The sequence below is a fragment of the Podarcis muralis genome, chromosome 8, assembly GCF_964188315.1.
Source record: "Podarcis muralis chromosome 8, rPodMur119.hap1.1, whole genome shotgun sequence".
In the NCBI taxonomy this organism is placed as follows: domain Eukaryota; kingdom Metazoa; phylum Chordata; class Lepidosauria; order Squamata; family Lacertidae; genus Podarcis; species Podarcis muralis.
Window position 1 is genome coordinate 23529754 of NC_135662.1, and position 16156 is coordinate 23545909.

General features: G+C 40.4%; 1 protein-coding gene across 4 annotated transcripts in view; it reads right to left on the reverse strand.

The window, feature by feature from the left end:
- The window catches only part of VPS13B (vacuolar protein sorting 13 homolog B), a 357629-nt gene that overhangs the window by 33260 nt on the left and 308213 nt on the right, over positions 1 to 16156 (reverse strand). For all 4 annotated transcript variants that reach the window (XM_077932818.1, XM_077932820.1, XM_077932817.1 and 1 more), the window contains 8 exons: positions 14548 to 14709; positions 5984 to 6139; positions 4695 to 4958; positions 3843 to 3926; positions 3504 to 3679; positions 2862 to 3032; positions 2043 to 2241; positions 131 to 319 (listed from right to left, as the gene is read on the reverse strand). In XM_077932818.1, coding sequence (XP_077788944.1) covers positions 131 to 319; positions 2043 to 2241; positions 2862 to 3032; positions 3504 to 3679; positions 3843 to 3926; positions 4695 to 4958; positions 5984 to 6139; positions 14548 to 14709 — 1401 coding nt within the window. The remainder of the gene's footprint in view (positions 1 to 130; positions 320 to 2042; positions 2242 to 2861; positions 3033 to 3503; positions 3680 to 3842; positions 3927 to 4694; positions 4959 to 5983; positions 6140 to 14547; positions 14710 to 16156) is intronic.

Here is a 16156-nt window from a genome sequence, read left to right on the forward strand (position 1 = left end):
AATTACAGTTTTCTTCTGGGTATGCTTGATTAGTTCATCTTGTAAATGTTCTTAGTTTACCATATTTCTGAATGACATAATATTTTTTCTCCTTTCAACATTAGGAAATAATCTCCTAAATATTTCTAACCTTTTGGTGTCCTGGAAAGGCTCCAAGTCTTATCTCAGCTTCAACAAATCCTTCCTCATCCAGTGTCACCACCTCCTCGTTGTCTCCATCCTTCCACTTGGGTGATGTCATATTGTGGACCAGCTTGACTGCTGCTGACTTGTGCACAGTGTTAGTGTTTGCCCAGTATATGCCAATTTGAAAAGCTTCCTAAAACAAAAATAAATAAATTGGGGGCCATGTTCAGTACTTCCTGTTTTCAATACTTCCACTCAATATAAGACAAGAGGAGATCGCAAACGTAAATCTGATCACATTTAAATTCTATATATTTTTTTCAGCAACTTAAGCAACTTACTATTTGCTTGTGCGATATCAAGCAGTGCTGCCAAATGTGTATGCTGAACTGCATGTCATCACAAGATTTCATGTCCTATTCAATGTTCTATATTCCTATTCCGTATCCTTAAGCCACAGTCTGTCTATATATTTAGTGGGTGGTGCAGCAGTAATGTGGTAGAACAACTGTGTTACCCAAGTACCCAGTTTAGCTGGTGCCCTAAGCATGACCTTTAACCCCTTTAGGTTCACTCTATAGGTGACTGCACAGAGGATGCACTCTTGCGAGCACAACAGACATACATTTGGTAAGATCATTCACAGAAGATAAACTTTTTTCCATTGCTGGGGAGGAGCAACCACTTCTGATATTTGCAAATGACCTACTCTGCACCTGAACTAGTTTTCAACGGCTATCACAAACATGCACTTCCATTTGGCCATTAATTAGCCCTGGTCAGAACAAAAGCAATTGACACTGTCCCTACTAATAAATAGTTATCTGCATAACTTCAGTTTTTGCATACAAAACTCTCCTGCCACCCTGCAGGTTTGCACTTGTACTCAAGGCTAAGAACAGTCTGGATGCAGGCATTCTATTCATACACACCCTAAAAAAACACAGGGGGAGGCCCAGACTTGGCCTCAGTGCATTTGGTTATCAGGTCCTAGTTGACACCAGAGGCTGTTTGTAGAAGAGTTTGGATTTGATATCCCGCCTTTCACTCCCTTTAAGGAGTCTCAAAGCGGCTAACATTCTCCTTTCCCTTCCTCCCCACAACAAACACTCTGTGAGGTGAGTGAGGCTGAGACTTCAGAGAAGTGTGACTAGCCCAAGGTCACCCAGCAGCTGCAAGTGGAGGAGCGGAGACGCGAACCCGGTTCCCCAGATTAGCAGACTACCACTCTTAACCACTACACCACACTGGCTCTCTGTAGGAGAGAGGGACTTAAGCCACTCCTCCATCATGCTACCTTAGTGCCGAAGTGGCTAAATGTATAAGCCAAGGCTGAGATTACTTTTCGTATATTCAAGGTAGTACAGTATAAAATTCAATCTGTTAATGAATTGCCCATCTTGAGGCCCTGTGGTCAAATAGTTCATAGAAAAAAAATTAAGACAATGAAATAATCCACAGTAGATGGCTGCCATTTATTGTTATAAACTGGGAAATGGGTAAGCTGCTTCAAAGGGTCTTGGTGCAGTTTATTTAGGGGCTCCAAATGCAATGACCATATTTTCCATTTCCTGATTAAAGACTCCCTTTACAATTCTTCATAGCTTAAAAAGTGGTAGCTACTCTCATTTCTCACAGCAACGATGTGTTGACTATGATGCAAGGAGGAATTTGCAATATTCACTGCTTGCCCCACATTAGGAACAAAACAACTGACCAGATGCACCCAGACTCCATATGGGAAAGAAGCCTGCCACTGTTTGCATGTCTGTCTATGTTTGCACGTACTGACAAATAAAAAACATGTTGTGTAGGATGTGTTGTGGGCCTTGCAACCTTTGATCTGTCCCTGTACACAAATGAAAAGAGAATGGTTAAAATAAAACAATGCATATTGTTTTGAATAGTATGCCTGCCTGAAAGTTTGGAGGTATCATTGTTTTCCCAGAAGGTATCTGCAGGACAATCTTCTCGCCTTCAAACAGCCAAAGATCCCACTTGGAGTGATTGATCAGCAGAGCCCATGGCAGGAGTTCTATCAGCAGCGTTTTCACACATGGCTTCCACACTGACAGCTTCACTCGCATTGGGCTATCCCACTGAGTGAGCTGTTCGCTGCATTTCCAAGTAACGTATCAAAGGAGAGATAAAAGAAAATGGTTAATTCATTGGTAAGATTTGCAGTTTATCATCCTAGCCATTCATAAAGCTTTTGTTACACTGGAGTGCCTCCTGATAACAGATATGATTCTGAAATACAAAGAGATTCTGCCAGGGCAAATCTGTCCCTGATTTAGGCTGGTTTTCTTCTTTGATTGAAATAGGCTTTTATTCAAGGATCAAAAAGCAAGTCACATTTTGAAATAATTGAATTAAAAGTAGTCTCAGGACAACACCTGGCATTCAGTCTCTTTGGCAGTTTCTTAGTCCTACAAATATGATAGCAAATGATCCCCTGAAAATATGATTCCGATTTTTAAAAATATTTTCAATATGTTGCAATATATGAAAAGCCACTCTCTGCTTTGGAATTTGCTTAAGCTAAGGAGCTAACAAAATAAGATGTGTCTTTTCTATCCAAGAGGCAGGTGGAGCTGATATACCTAGAAAAGTTATTGATAAATATGATGCTCTTCCAATGAAATAAAACTTGTTTTAGGATCCTACCATTTGCAAATGTATTTATTTCATTGCAAGTAGTGCAACTCCAAAGGAAAATAGCAAGACACCAGTACCTGACAAAATCCTTCTTAGTATAAGGCCACACAGACTGGGGGGAGCTGCAGCACCCATAGAAATCGGCAAGTATTTCATTTGCAGTGCCTCCTGCATTTGATTTGGTGGCAATCTGCTTAATGAGTGCTGTCGAGATGGGGACTGCACATTCAGAAGGATCATCTTCTTCCCTGCCACGAGAATAAAGCACGGATGTAATTCATTGCATGGGTTAATCAGAGAAACTGAGTGTGTGCTCTACACCAGACTTCAGGCTTGTGGGATTTTTTTTTTAATAGACATGTGGACCCCCCAACAGAAGCCAGCTGCAGACAGTGGGAGAGGTGGTGGTAGACACAACTGGAATTTGTTTACCCTATTTGCTTATTAACGTTTATATGCCACTTAATAAAAAAAGCTCTCTAAGTGGTATACATAAAATAATATCTGTAAGAAAAATTCAGGAAAAGAGCACATCTGAGCACATGCTTTCAGTACCATGGTGGAGCTCACAGTCCATTCACACACAAAAATCAGTCTCGAGTCTACACTGCACAATGGCATTTCCCTTACCCACCAGAGAAACAGGTGGTTTTAGTAAACTTTTGTTCCGACACTAAACTCATCCTGCAGCCCAGCATGCTTAGGTATAGATACTATACCTGGCTTGGAAGGTGAGGTGATGGGTTAAATCTGGTTCTATATTTTGCAATGGTTTTTCTTGCCCTTTCCCAGGAATAATTTGCATTTCACTTAGTCCCAGGCTCCTTTTCTCCAAATGTATGATGATGGGATCCGGAAGATGGCTCCTCATGATAAAAAGAGGGCTGAAAACAATCTACAAAATCAAAGCAGTAGAACAGTTTCAGCTTTTTAACTGTGGATCCAGCATTCCAGCTATAACAGACTGTCACTAAATCTCTGCTGTGGGTCAGTTTGACCTTAATTTGTTTCAGAACATGTGAGGTCATATTAATTTGGGCAATGGGGAATGTACTCACAATTCGTTGTTGTACTTGAGAATTGGCCTCTAATGTCAAAACGATGCACCATACATAAATAATGGAATTGTTTGATGATGGCACCTGCAGACAAGAAAAAAGATAGGTATTGCTGGAGGTTACGGTAGCCTTGTGGAGCTAAATATTTAGTATCATCTGACATACCAACACATTGCAAGTCAAAAAGAAGACCAGTTTTCAAAGAAAATCAATCTCTCTTTTTTTGCACATTATTTTAGATAGGGCTAAACTACGCATGAAACCATTTGCACACTTAGCAATTTCACATTTTTATTTAAATAAACAGAAGGTGCCCAAGTTTGGATAAGGACCTAGATGGCAGTTATAGGGGGGCTTTTACCCTATGGCTTCAACTGTGGTTCCATTCTGGATCAGGGGTTCTACACCCACCTATTGACACCAGGAGTAAAGCTCCTATTGGCATCAATGAGAGTTTCCCCCAATGCAAATTCCCAGTGGGTGGGTGGGTAGGTCCAATATGGACTGTAGTAGGAGACGAAGGGTTAATCCTACTCCACCCACCTGATCCTGAAAACAAGCACTCTTTCTAGCAGATGGGTTTGAGGGTGATTAGTATCCTTATACAGATAGGTAGCCGTGTTGGTCTGCCATAGTCAAAACAGAAGTGTGCATGCACACGAAAGCTCATACCAAGAACTAACTTAGTTGGTCTTTAAGGTGCTACTGGAAGGAATTTTTTTTGTTTTGACTAGTATCCTTATGCTCATCCAAAATCCACATTCATAATAAGAGAATTATTACCTTGGAAAACACATTAGTTTTTTTAAGAAAATTACAAACTTCTGATCTGCAAACTATTTGTTTGTGTACCTGGATGACTGTGCTATATTCAGTGTCTTTAGACTCGAGAGAGACATCTCTTGACCAGTCTTCATCTCCTTTAGCTTTCACACTCAGCTCTGTTAGTTCATGGTTTTCTAGGACATACGATGGCAGCTTCTGCTTGGGTGTAAGGCAGTCAAAATGTTCCTTTACAACTGCTTGTCCATCCTGCCCAGTGTAATGCTGAACAACTTTCATTTCAATGCTTTCAGAGAGGTAACTACACACAATCTGTCTTCCAGAAATAATTATCTAAATCAGGGACAATGAGACACAAACACAAATAAATATTTTATATGAACTGATTTTTACAATAAAGTTTAAGTTGAAAAATGTCTATTTTATGGAGATAAAGAGACATAATACTAGTTCAGCTATAACAATCTTGGTCCACCAAATCATGTTTTCACGTTACATTTGAACCAGTATATTGTTGAACTGCTGCTGGCACAAATTCACAAATGTAACAATCTAGATAATAAAGTTTTAATGAAAAAGTATCATCAGCAAAATATTATTTTGACCAGATACCAATAATTTAATATTCAACTAAATACTAAATTCAATTGCATCGTCACAGTGAATGCTTTCAATTTAAGCAATTTTGGAGATACAAGAAGTTAGCTGCTCACCAAAATCAATTAAGACTCTATGTGATTTTAAGTGCCTAAGAACTCTGATGGAACTTATCAAGGGGCTCCGTTCCACTTCGCAGGAGAGGCACTTTGCTGAAGGGGCGCTGTGCAGAGAGGGAGAGCTGCACAGCACCCCTTCAGCGAAGCAGGAGGAGAAACAGAAGAGGCTCCGTTCAAGCTGGCCACTGTCTCTGCGCAGCGCCTCTCCTGTGAAGCGGGAGGAGGAACGGAACCCCTTCTGTTCCTCCTCCCGCTTCGCAGGAGAGGCACTTCGCTGAAGTGGTGCTGCGCAGCTCTCCCTCTCTGCACAGCGCCTCTCCTTCACAGAGAGTGAGAGCTGCGAAGCCCCTCCAGCAAAGCGGGAGGAGGAACAGAAGGGGCTCTGTTCTTCCTCCCGCTTCGCAGGAGAGGCACTTCGCTGAAGGGGTGCTGCACAGCTCTCCCTCTCTGCACAGCGCCATTCGCCCCATAAGACGCACTCACATTTCCCCTTACTTTTTAGGAGGAAAAAAGTTTGTCTTGTGGAGCGAAAAATACGGTAAGTAATATTTAGTTACTTCGTTAGTGGCATCCTCTTGGACAACTTAATGTTTGTTGGAAAAAGAATTCCTGAGCAAAATGTACATGCATAAGAACACTCACTTGTTTCTGTACTCCATTGAGCTGCAGGACCTTGATAATAAGTGATGCAGTCCTTCCCTTGTACTGAATAGTCCTTATAAATGTTCCTGCATTATCTACACTGAATGGCTCAGACCACCGCCAGTTTCCCCAACCTTCAATACAGATATGTAGCAGCTGAAAAAGATAAAAAAATAATAATAACTAACCAAAAGCAAACAAGCAGCACATTAATTGATGACCTGTACTAATCAGCTAACCTTACAGCAAAACCCAAGTCCCATCACTGCAAAAGTTCTCATTATAAGATTTGAACATGTTTAATACCTTTCTTTAAAAACAAACAAAGCCGTATGACCCTTGTTACCCAGTGTAGTAAAGCAACATAGGCCTTGGTAATCATGTGCTTTATATTTAATAAACTAAATAAATAAACTTCCAGTCTTTAAAGGTGAATTTCTAAGTACATTTCTCTATTTTAATAGAGGCCAAATGAAGCCGGTTTATCATATAGTTATTCAGTATGAAACTGCTGCCCAGGAAAAAAAGTCACAAATTTTCTGATTTATGAATACAGTACTAAAAAAAAGTTACATCAAGGTCTAGAAAAAGGAGATAATGAAGGCCCCCACACATCAAGGGCAATGAATCAAGGCTAATGGACTGAAATTATGCTTTTTCCAGTGAAGTTTGACTTTGACCTTTAAGAAGGAGCCACAATAACAAACGGCTAAGATGTTACAACTCAGTAGCCTGCTGGCAATTTTTGGTCCCCTCAGCAAAAAACTGCTTGTAAAACAAACACATTCAATACAGTGGGTGGCTTTTGAATTACAAAAGTTAGGCCTTGACTACTAACACAAATATACAAGATAATAAGTATACCCTAAGGGGAAAATGTACTCTGGGACATAAAAGCTCCTAATGGCTTTGATATTTAAATCTTAGTCACAGAATAAAGAGAAACAACTGCTGTGGCTGAAACCAAGTTGCTCACAGCCTCCTGTGTGTGTGGGGTGGTGGGGATGGAGGAGAAGCCACATACCCAAAATGAAAGAAATGAGAAGGCTGCTGACTGTTGAGAGAGAATGGTAGCGGGGAAAACAAACAAATAAACAAACAACAAACAAATGGAGGTATGCTATACAAAAGCTGGCCCTATGTGCTCAAAAATTATTGAAAACAAATGCTCTGTGATAGATAATGATGAGTCTGAACACAGAACTTCCATTCTGGAGCATCTCCTCCCATCTTGTATGAACAGCCAGCTCGTATCACCCAGGAATATGCTATCAGTTTACATCGAAAGTTTTACAAACATTGGCTGATTATTTTCTAACAATGCACCACGGAGATTGATGTGCATTTCATGTTAAATGTATGAAAAGGCTAGGAAAACAGTACTCTTGGGAGTGAGTATCTGATGACATTGTAAGCTCTGTATACTACGGAAAGAATTCCTATTTATATCTCACTGATTTGTGGGAGCTTCACGACTCCATGCTCCCAATGCTGCTTCAAATATCACCAGGTGTCCAATGGAACCTGCTTCTCCTGGGGCATGGATACTATTCAACGGCCAGGGTTAAGAATTCCATAAAGGGTTCCTTATTTCCCCCCACAAAACTCGAGCACTGATTCTACTACCATCTTGTTGGGTGCCTTATGATTTAAATGGGCCTTATGATTTAAGGACTCCAAGATGGCAGTCAGAATGAGCAGCCTGAGCACACATAAGCAAACATCATACTCAGCCAATTAAGATAAATCACTGCTTTAGGGGATACCTTTGCTGCCTTTTAAGTTTTCCCCACACACATTTTGAGAACTGTTGGGAATTTAGCTCACGTGCGTCACGTGACTGGTGTGGGAGAGCAGACCTGGAAGAAGGCATGCCCGATTTGGGCTGCGTTGTGTTGGAAGGTATGAAACAGAACAATGTGGCCAAGCTGGTGAAAGGTGCTTGCTAAGATGCCTTGGCTGCTTGTGCCTCCAGCAACAATGATGGATGATGGAGCATCCCCAGACTATGTACCTGTTCATCTAGTGGGTGTGCAACCCAATTCAGAACCACCCACCTAATTTACAGATGTAGGAGCCACAAGGCCTTCATGGAAATGTTTAAATTGGCTTACAAGACTGAGAGACAAAAAGGAACGGGGAACATTTAAGACTCACATATCATTGTTGGCCTTGGTTACAGAGTCCACTGTGATTTGTTCTCCTTCAATATTTAATCTGAATTGCCTGCATGATTTCTATTTTCAGCTACTAAATTTAGTTTTGAGCCAAACTATTTATTCGTTGCCATTCAGAATCATTAATTCATCAACGTTGTACGCCAATCATCAGAAGTGGGGAAGTTTGTGAGTTCGAGCAAGGCTGGCACAGACAAGCAATTCATGATGCTGCAACAAAGGAGGCTGGCTAAGGAACCAGGCATCAATGCCACGAGGTGCTGCTAAATTAAAACTTCTGGTTGCAGAGTGATAAAGCTGGAAAAGGGAAAGCCAGTCTGGGATATGTAGACTGGTGATAACAGATAGGAGAGGATTTAAGTGAAAAGCGATTTGACCACTATTGTATTTTACATCAAGAAGTCATAAATAGTATAAAGAACAGGGATAAGATCTTCCCTATATACAATGGATCTTCTGTAGAGTTGCTTTACAAAAATTACTAGACCTATTAAGAAACATAACAGGTGACAAAGAGAACTCAGGCTCTGAGGGAAGATTCCTGAAAAGATACCTCTGAACAGAAGAGTTTCACTTAAGTTCCATGGGGCCCAAACATCTTGTTGTTTTGCAGAGCAGTATGGCTTCTGCCGTAGCTTGAATCACAATTAAAGGAATGGATCTAATGATGGGCTGCTGCTTACTATGACATTCAGCAGCTCATGTTGCTTATCAGTCCGGAAAAATAGGCCTTCAGAAGAGCTCTTACTTTTCTAAACTTTAAAGTTAGATTTTCATGAGACCATTAGTTGCATTTCCCTTAACAAGAAGTCAAGAACCTTTAATAAACCATAGTGTGTAAAAGCTGCCAGCTAGTGAATGCAGTTTGATCACTACAGTGGTGCCTCGCAAGATGAAATTAATTCGTTCCGCGAGTTTTGTCGCCTTGCGGTTTTTTTTGTCTTGTGAAGCACGGTGTCGGAAAAGTTTTGGAAAAGCTTCAAAAATCACCAAAGTCTTCAAAAACCTCAAAAAAGGCCACCACACTGCGTGCTATGAGTTGCTCCTCGAAGTCAAGTCACAACTGTATTAACGATGTTAAGAAAAAGGAAACAAACTTGCAAGACGTTTCCATCTTGCAAAGCAAGCCCATAGGGAAAATCGTCTTGCGAAGCAGCTCAAAAAACAAAAAAATCCTTTCGTCTTGCGGGTTTTTTGTCTTGCGAGGCATTCGTCTTGCGAGGTACCACTGTACCGCTTTGCCCCTCTCTTGGCATGAGCAGCTAAACAAAACAACCTAGCATAACATTACAATTCTGGGATTATGGCTTTTTTCTCTAATAAACAGAGATCTCTGGCAAGACTCAACCCAAGGTTTGTTGCTGGCTTACAAATATTGGCCTATGAGTGAGAAGCAAACCACAATCCTGGGTTCGGTTGTTATGCTTAACTATTTGTTTACCTACTTGTGCCAGAGGAGGAGGGAAGAGGAAGCAATTGGGCTGTGTGTACATTATGGGTTACTAAACCAAGGTTATTGGCTTATTGTTGCATGCAAATACTGCCACTAAGTTATTGTTGAAAGTAAAGACATTTCACCAGTTTCCTACATACAAAGTTGTGCAGAACCATATCCGAAATGCCTTGAACCCAATGCAAGGTCAAGAACTTTAGAGCAAATGCAAGATTCAAATCTACTATATATATGTGTGAGAGAGAGATCTAGTGTCTCCCAATGAAGTAAAATCTTAACTACATTACATTAATGAAGCATTAAAAAAATGAACTTTTTTGGAGCTGGAAGAATGTTAGGGAGTGGATAATTTTGAGAAATTCCAGGTTAAAAAAAGAGAAGTCCCTCATACTCACTGGGATTTGCAGAGGTTTTTGCAAAATATGAGAAAATAAAATAAAATAAAATATATATACAGTATTGCCTGTGCATAGTGACTATTAAATAAATTGTTTACTTTAAATCCAATGATTCAATTATTTATATGCATTTACTTTAGCTTTGTACCACCACAGCAAAACCAAAGGAATCTTAAAACTCCTTTCATTTATTTATATTATCTATTCTAAACAGTCAATTACAACACCTCTCCTCAACTTTAATCAGTGAAAGAAAAATTAATACTTTAAATGATATGAATTTTAATGAAACCCAATCCTTTGAAAACTATTTATTTTCATTTAACTGAGCTGCCTTGCCATACTAAAAAAAACATTTTTGCAAAGGTTAAATAAAGTATTTTATGGCAACCGCTGCTGCTTAGTGCCTGTGTAACAAGAAACATGAGCTGTCCAAAGTTGTGCAAGTGGATTTTCTTTCCCAGTAAGGGAATGTGGTATCTGAGACCTTGTCCTAACTCATTTTTATCCCCAAGTGTGAGTCAAGAAAGTCAAGTATGAACTAATGCCTAGAGGAAAGTCCCTGACTCCAAAAGTATGGATTATTTCATATTTCACATTTATCTCACAATCTGCTCTCAGAGTTCTTAAAATTCACTAACTTGGCAAGATGAGAATTATCATGAGGAATGAAATAACTTCAAAACTATGAAGTAATCTAGCATTCCATTAATCTGACACTCGAGTGGCTTGTCCATGCTTGGGCACCATTCTGACCTCTGGCTAATGAGTTCCTCAAGAACGTCTCCAGCAATAAAGAAATTTGGAATGTGCCACAATAAAATATGCACAACAATCTGAAGTCCTAATTAAGTTGCATTAATTTTGTAGACTTACACACCCCACTTTGAAAAATTAGGACACGGTGTTAAAAATAAAACCGTGCTTATCTGAGATGACAAGGTATCAAGATGTCCAGAGTTCTTTCCAGAGAACATAGCATCGTGAGTTCTTGTTTAAAATTCACAACACAAACTACACCCAGATCTGGGTGTGGGGATTTTGCAGCATTTAACGAACGGAATCAACTTATGCACGAAAAGCGCCCCACGCTCCTGGTATGTTAAATTACCCAAATGGTTCATTTCTGAGATCGCAACATTCTGGTGACATGGGAGAGGCGATAAAGTGTCAGCAGAACAATAATAACACAGAAAATATTACAAGGCTTGGGGGCCATTCAACAGAGTTACTCATTTAGTTCAGTTCTTGCCAGAAAACGTCCGAATAATCTAACTTTTCAGAGAATCAAGAACTGCTCTCCAGCCAGTGGTAGTAGAAGCTGCTCCACGGCTGACCTGCTTTCCATGTCTCTCCCTTGCTCTGCTTCACACTGTATGCCCATTCGTTCTGGCACATCATTCATTCCTCATATAACAAGAGCCAATGTAGTCAGCTGACTTGTTCTGTCCCCTTCCAAAGAATAGCACAGCAACCTGAATTTCACAGACCTGATAACTAACAATACAAGAAGAAAAAAACAGACTCAAACATAAATTACTTAGACCACTAATCACATGTATTTCATTTTTATTCCCCCCCCCCCCCGAGCTATCACTTGTAACATCAGAGCAACCCTGTGAGGCAGGTTGATTATTCTTGTAGTTTGGGAATGGAGGACACATAAACAAGTCTAGAACAGAAACTGGACTTCAAGGCTCCTAGATCCTAGTCCTTAATATACAGGATAGCACTTTCATCCAGATATTGTAGCTGCATCTCATAGGCAACTGTGTGATTAGAAGTAGAAGAATTCACATCTTAAGGTAAAGGTAAAGGTACCCCTGCCCATTCAGGCCAGTCTTGCCAGACTCTAGGGTTGTGCGCTCATCTCACTCTATAGGCTGGGAGCCAGCGCTGTCCACAGACACTTCCAGGTCACGTGGCCAGCGTGACAAGCTGCATCTGGCGAGCCAGCGCAGCACACGGAATGCCGTTTACCTTCCCGCTGGTAAGCGGTCCCTATTTATCTACTTGCACCCGGGGGTGCTTTCGAACTGCTAGGTTGGCAGGCGCTGGGACCGAACGACGGGAGCGCACCCCGCCGCGGGGATTCGAACCGCCGACCATGCGATCGGCAAGTCCTAGGCGCTGAGGCTTTTACCCACAGCGCCACCCGCGTCACATCTTAGCATAAAGCAAAACTGGTACTCCTGCAGGTAAAGGACTCGAGAAGATTCTACCTATACATTCATGTAGCCTAAGAACATCTTGGATCAGAGTATATGCCCACTGAGTACATCATCCTGCTTCCCAGCATCATTATTGGCAAATTTATATCTGTAACTATCTTGCAGTAAGGATAAAATTGTGTAAATAATCTTTATATTTAAAAGACCATTTTGAAATCTCAATTTGCTTACACATAAACATAAAATATGTGTAAGCAAACTGAGGAAAAAAGCCCTATAATATATCATTCCTGACTTTTTACATTGTTTCCCAATTGTCTCTTACAGCCACCTATAAACCAGTAGCCATCACTCTTATGGTAGTATAAATTACATTAGTTATGGAACAAGTATTCTACTTTCAGTTCCCACAAAAGCCCAGAACAAATTGCGACCCTGGCTATGTTTTTAGGTGCTATGATTGTGTGTGTGTGTGTGTGTGTGTGTGTGTGAGAGAGAGAGAGAGAGAGAGAGAGAGAGAGAGAGAGATCAGATAACTGTTTTCATGGATATTCACAAATGAGTTATCCTGTGCTACAGTACTGTGGGCTGATATTCACATCATCATGTACCTAGAAGGCACTTCTGTGCAGGAAAGAGCAGGTCACAATACATATATCTAACAAGTATGTGCACTGTATCACAGATATAAACGCTGGGCTTCAGCCTGCCATCATGCTTACACTGAAATAACACAGGTGCAAAAATCACAAGCAGGCTACCTGCTGTATCCACCAAAGAAGTGTATTTTGTGTTGGATTTTGTCATGTTTAATGCAGCCATTCATAACTGAATGTTCCTCATTCTGATTCAATTGCTTGTAAATGCTTGCAAAATTTACAGCTGGGAGACAAATGACAAATGAAGCAGGCTTCCATAGCATCTCACTGCCTCTCTATTTGGCTTGACCAGCGGTAAAGCATAGTAAAAAGGTGAAGTAAGGAGCCCTCCCTTCTTAGATGCAACTTCCGTTTAAAACTAATTCTGATGTAGCAGTTTTCCTTAATGGAAGAATTTGGTTTTGTATCTTCACAATGATTTTCATGTACATTTGTCGTGAGCATTCCACTGCCAGAGAAAAGTTGAAAAATAAAAAAGCACACACTGGTTGCCAAAGGAATAAAGGGTAATTAAAATGCAGAATTTTACAGAAATGTTGAATAACTTCAAGCACTTAAATAAGTTGCCTGCAAGCTGATTTTGCCTAAGCAGAAGTGAAAGCTGCAATCCTTCCTCATTAGGGGCTGCAGGTTATTCTGGGAAAACAGCAGCAGCAGCAGCAGCAGCAGCAGCAGCAGCAATACAATATGAGACTGAGGGACTGGTAACCATTAAAACATAAGATGAATCAGAGAAAAATCCTATCATGTTCGGCATTCTCTTCTCTCAGTGGCCAACCAGATGTCTATGAAAAACCCACAAGCAGAACATGAATATGATAGTGCTCTCCTGCAGTTGTTCCACAGCAACTGAAACATACTGTCTCTGGTACTGGAGGTGGCATATAAAAGGTATAGCCTTATCCTCCATCAATTTGTGGCCTTCTAAAGCCATCCAGGCTGGTGGCCATCACATCAGTTTAGCTATATACTGTGTGAAGAACTTCCTTTTGTCTCTCCTGAATCTCCCAGCACCCAGTTGCATTGAATGATCCCTGATACTATTAAAGTTAGGGAGAAAAACCTTTCTCTATCAACTTTCTCAACACCATGCATAATTTTACACACCTCTACCCTGTCTTTTTTACCATTTTTCTAAACTAAAAAGCCAGAAGTATTATAAATTTCCCTCACATGGGAATTGCTCCAGCCCCTTGATCATTTTAGTGTCCTTTTTTTCTGCTCCTTTGGACATGCAGAGACCAAAACCACACACAGCATGTATTCCAAGTGTGGTCAACACCATAGATTTGCATGAAGGCATTATGACAGCAGCAATTTTATTTTCAATGGGAGCTTTTTGTCCACACAGTTAGGATTAAAATACCAAAACCTGAAGACTAAATTCTCTCTCTTAAACCTGACAAATTACTGCTGTACTTTGGGTTCAGAAGCTTGCCGTTTTCTCTGTTTCTCTCTCTCTCTCTCGTTTCATTTGGAAAGGGTGTGGGTGTTCAGTTCCAAACTTGAATGAAATCTAAACACTTCTGGGTTTCCTCATCCATTTTGTTTATCTCTTGTGTCTCTTGCAGCTAAAGCGTGTGACTCCAGCTGGAATCTGGAAAGCTAAAGATAGCTGAATGCTTGAATAAAAAACCAGAATCAATGATTAAAACACCACCCAATTTTAACAATCGCTGCACTTGTAATGCTTTTTTCTTTCATACCTGCGGGGACTTGTGAGAGCGCCAGCTGTACTGGTGACTGTGGAGGCTAGCCAGCAAAACATTTTCATCAGTATCCACCTGGCCAAACCGCAGTGTCTCCTGTGTGTCATTACAGATTACAAAATGGCTGAAGACCAACTCTTCTGCCTCAGGGCACTGGTTCTGAAAGGAAAAGAATATGAAAGCCAAACAAGGGTCAGATTAATTGCAATATGTTTGGCAGCTGCCTGCCCAGTGGCGAATGTTTCTACACACAAAAAAAACCCCTCCCTTGTCACAAGCTTTTCCTACAGAACTTTATTTCTATATCATAAAATCACAAAGCAATTTATGGGTTCCCCGAAATATATTTTTATGGGTACCCCCAAATATATTTATATTCATTGAACTGTAAACCACAAGCAAAAAGACAATGAAATAACAACTTTTAAAAGATTATCTGAGCCAAATTAACACCAGAGACTACTGCAGAGTAGTGTACAGAACAGCCTGAGGAGATTCTACATAACAATACAAAACCTACTCATGAGCCATTATGCTTGGGGTTCCCAACATACTGCCTATGGGCAACCTGGTGTCCTCAGACACCCCCCACAGTGCTTGCTAAGACCCCCCCCCCTGCCTGTTCCAACTTTCTGCATTTCTTTATAAGGGATAGTTTTGTGCTTTTCAGATGGTTGTTTGGTTGGGAGGGAGTTGCTTGTTTTGTGGAGGGAGGTGTTACCTGATTTTTTTTTCCCCATTTAGTTTTGGGGGCTGTAGTGTTTTGTATTTGCAGGGGTGGAGTGTTTCTGAGCACTGTCTTTCTTTTTTGTGTGCGAAATGCATATCCTGTGGGACCCATAACAGTTTCTTAGATTTCCAAATGATCCTCTGCACCCACACATATTTGAGATGCCCGGGTTTTGACAATAAAACCACTAGTTCAAAAACATCTGAAATGATATTTAGGATTTAGTGTGAGGTTTCTGAAAAATAAAATGTATTTTTAATACTTTTTGGAGCAATAAGTAAAATAGCATCAAAGTCTGCACTTTCCTACAATTGATGTTTGATTGCATATACACAGTCAAACATGCTCTCCTTTTTTAAAGCAGAAATGACAAATATCAAAATACAGAGATTGGATTTTTTGTTTTTAAATTTACTTCAGTTCTCTAAACTGGTCTTAGCCCCACTGTTCACCTTTAGCTTCCAGAATGCTCTGTTGCATTGACTTAAGCAAATACAACTTACTCAAGTCCACTTTGTGCAAAGGTTCTGGGGAGTAAAAGAGTAATTTGATGCCATATCAACTCACAAGTGTCCTGAAATGCTTCAGTATTCACTCTGAAATGTTTCAGTATTCTAGAGCAAGGTTCCTGTATTAATATGTATATACAGAAGGACAGGTGTGGACATGAAACACAACATGGCAAATCCACTTTGAATTATTTTTTTTTAATGCACAGACAGCTTCTGGCATTTGAAGTATTACACTCCTCAGTGTACTTTCAAAGTTTGTTTTAGATTGTAGAAAATATCTCACGGTCCTCCCTCAGTATAGTGATCATCCCTCCTGAACATCCACGTGTATCCTCTTTGATGCTCTGAGTGATCAGACTAGAGC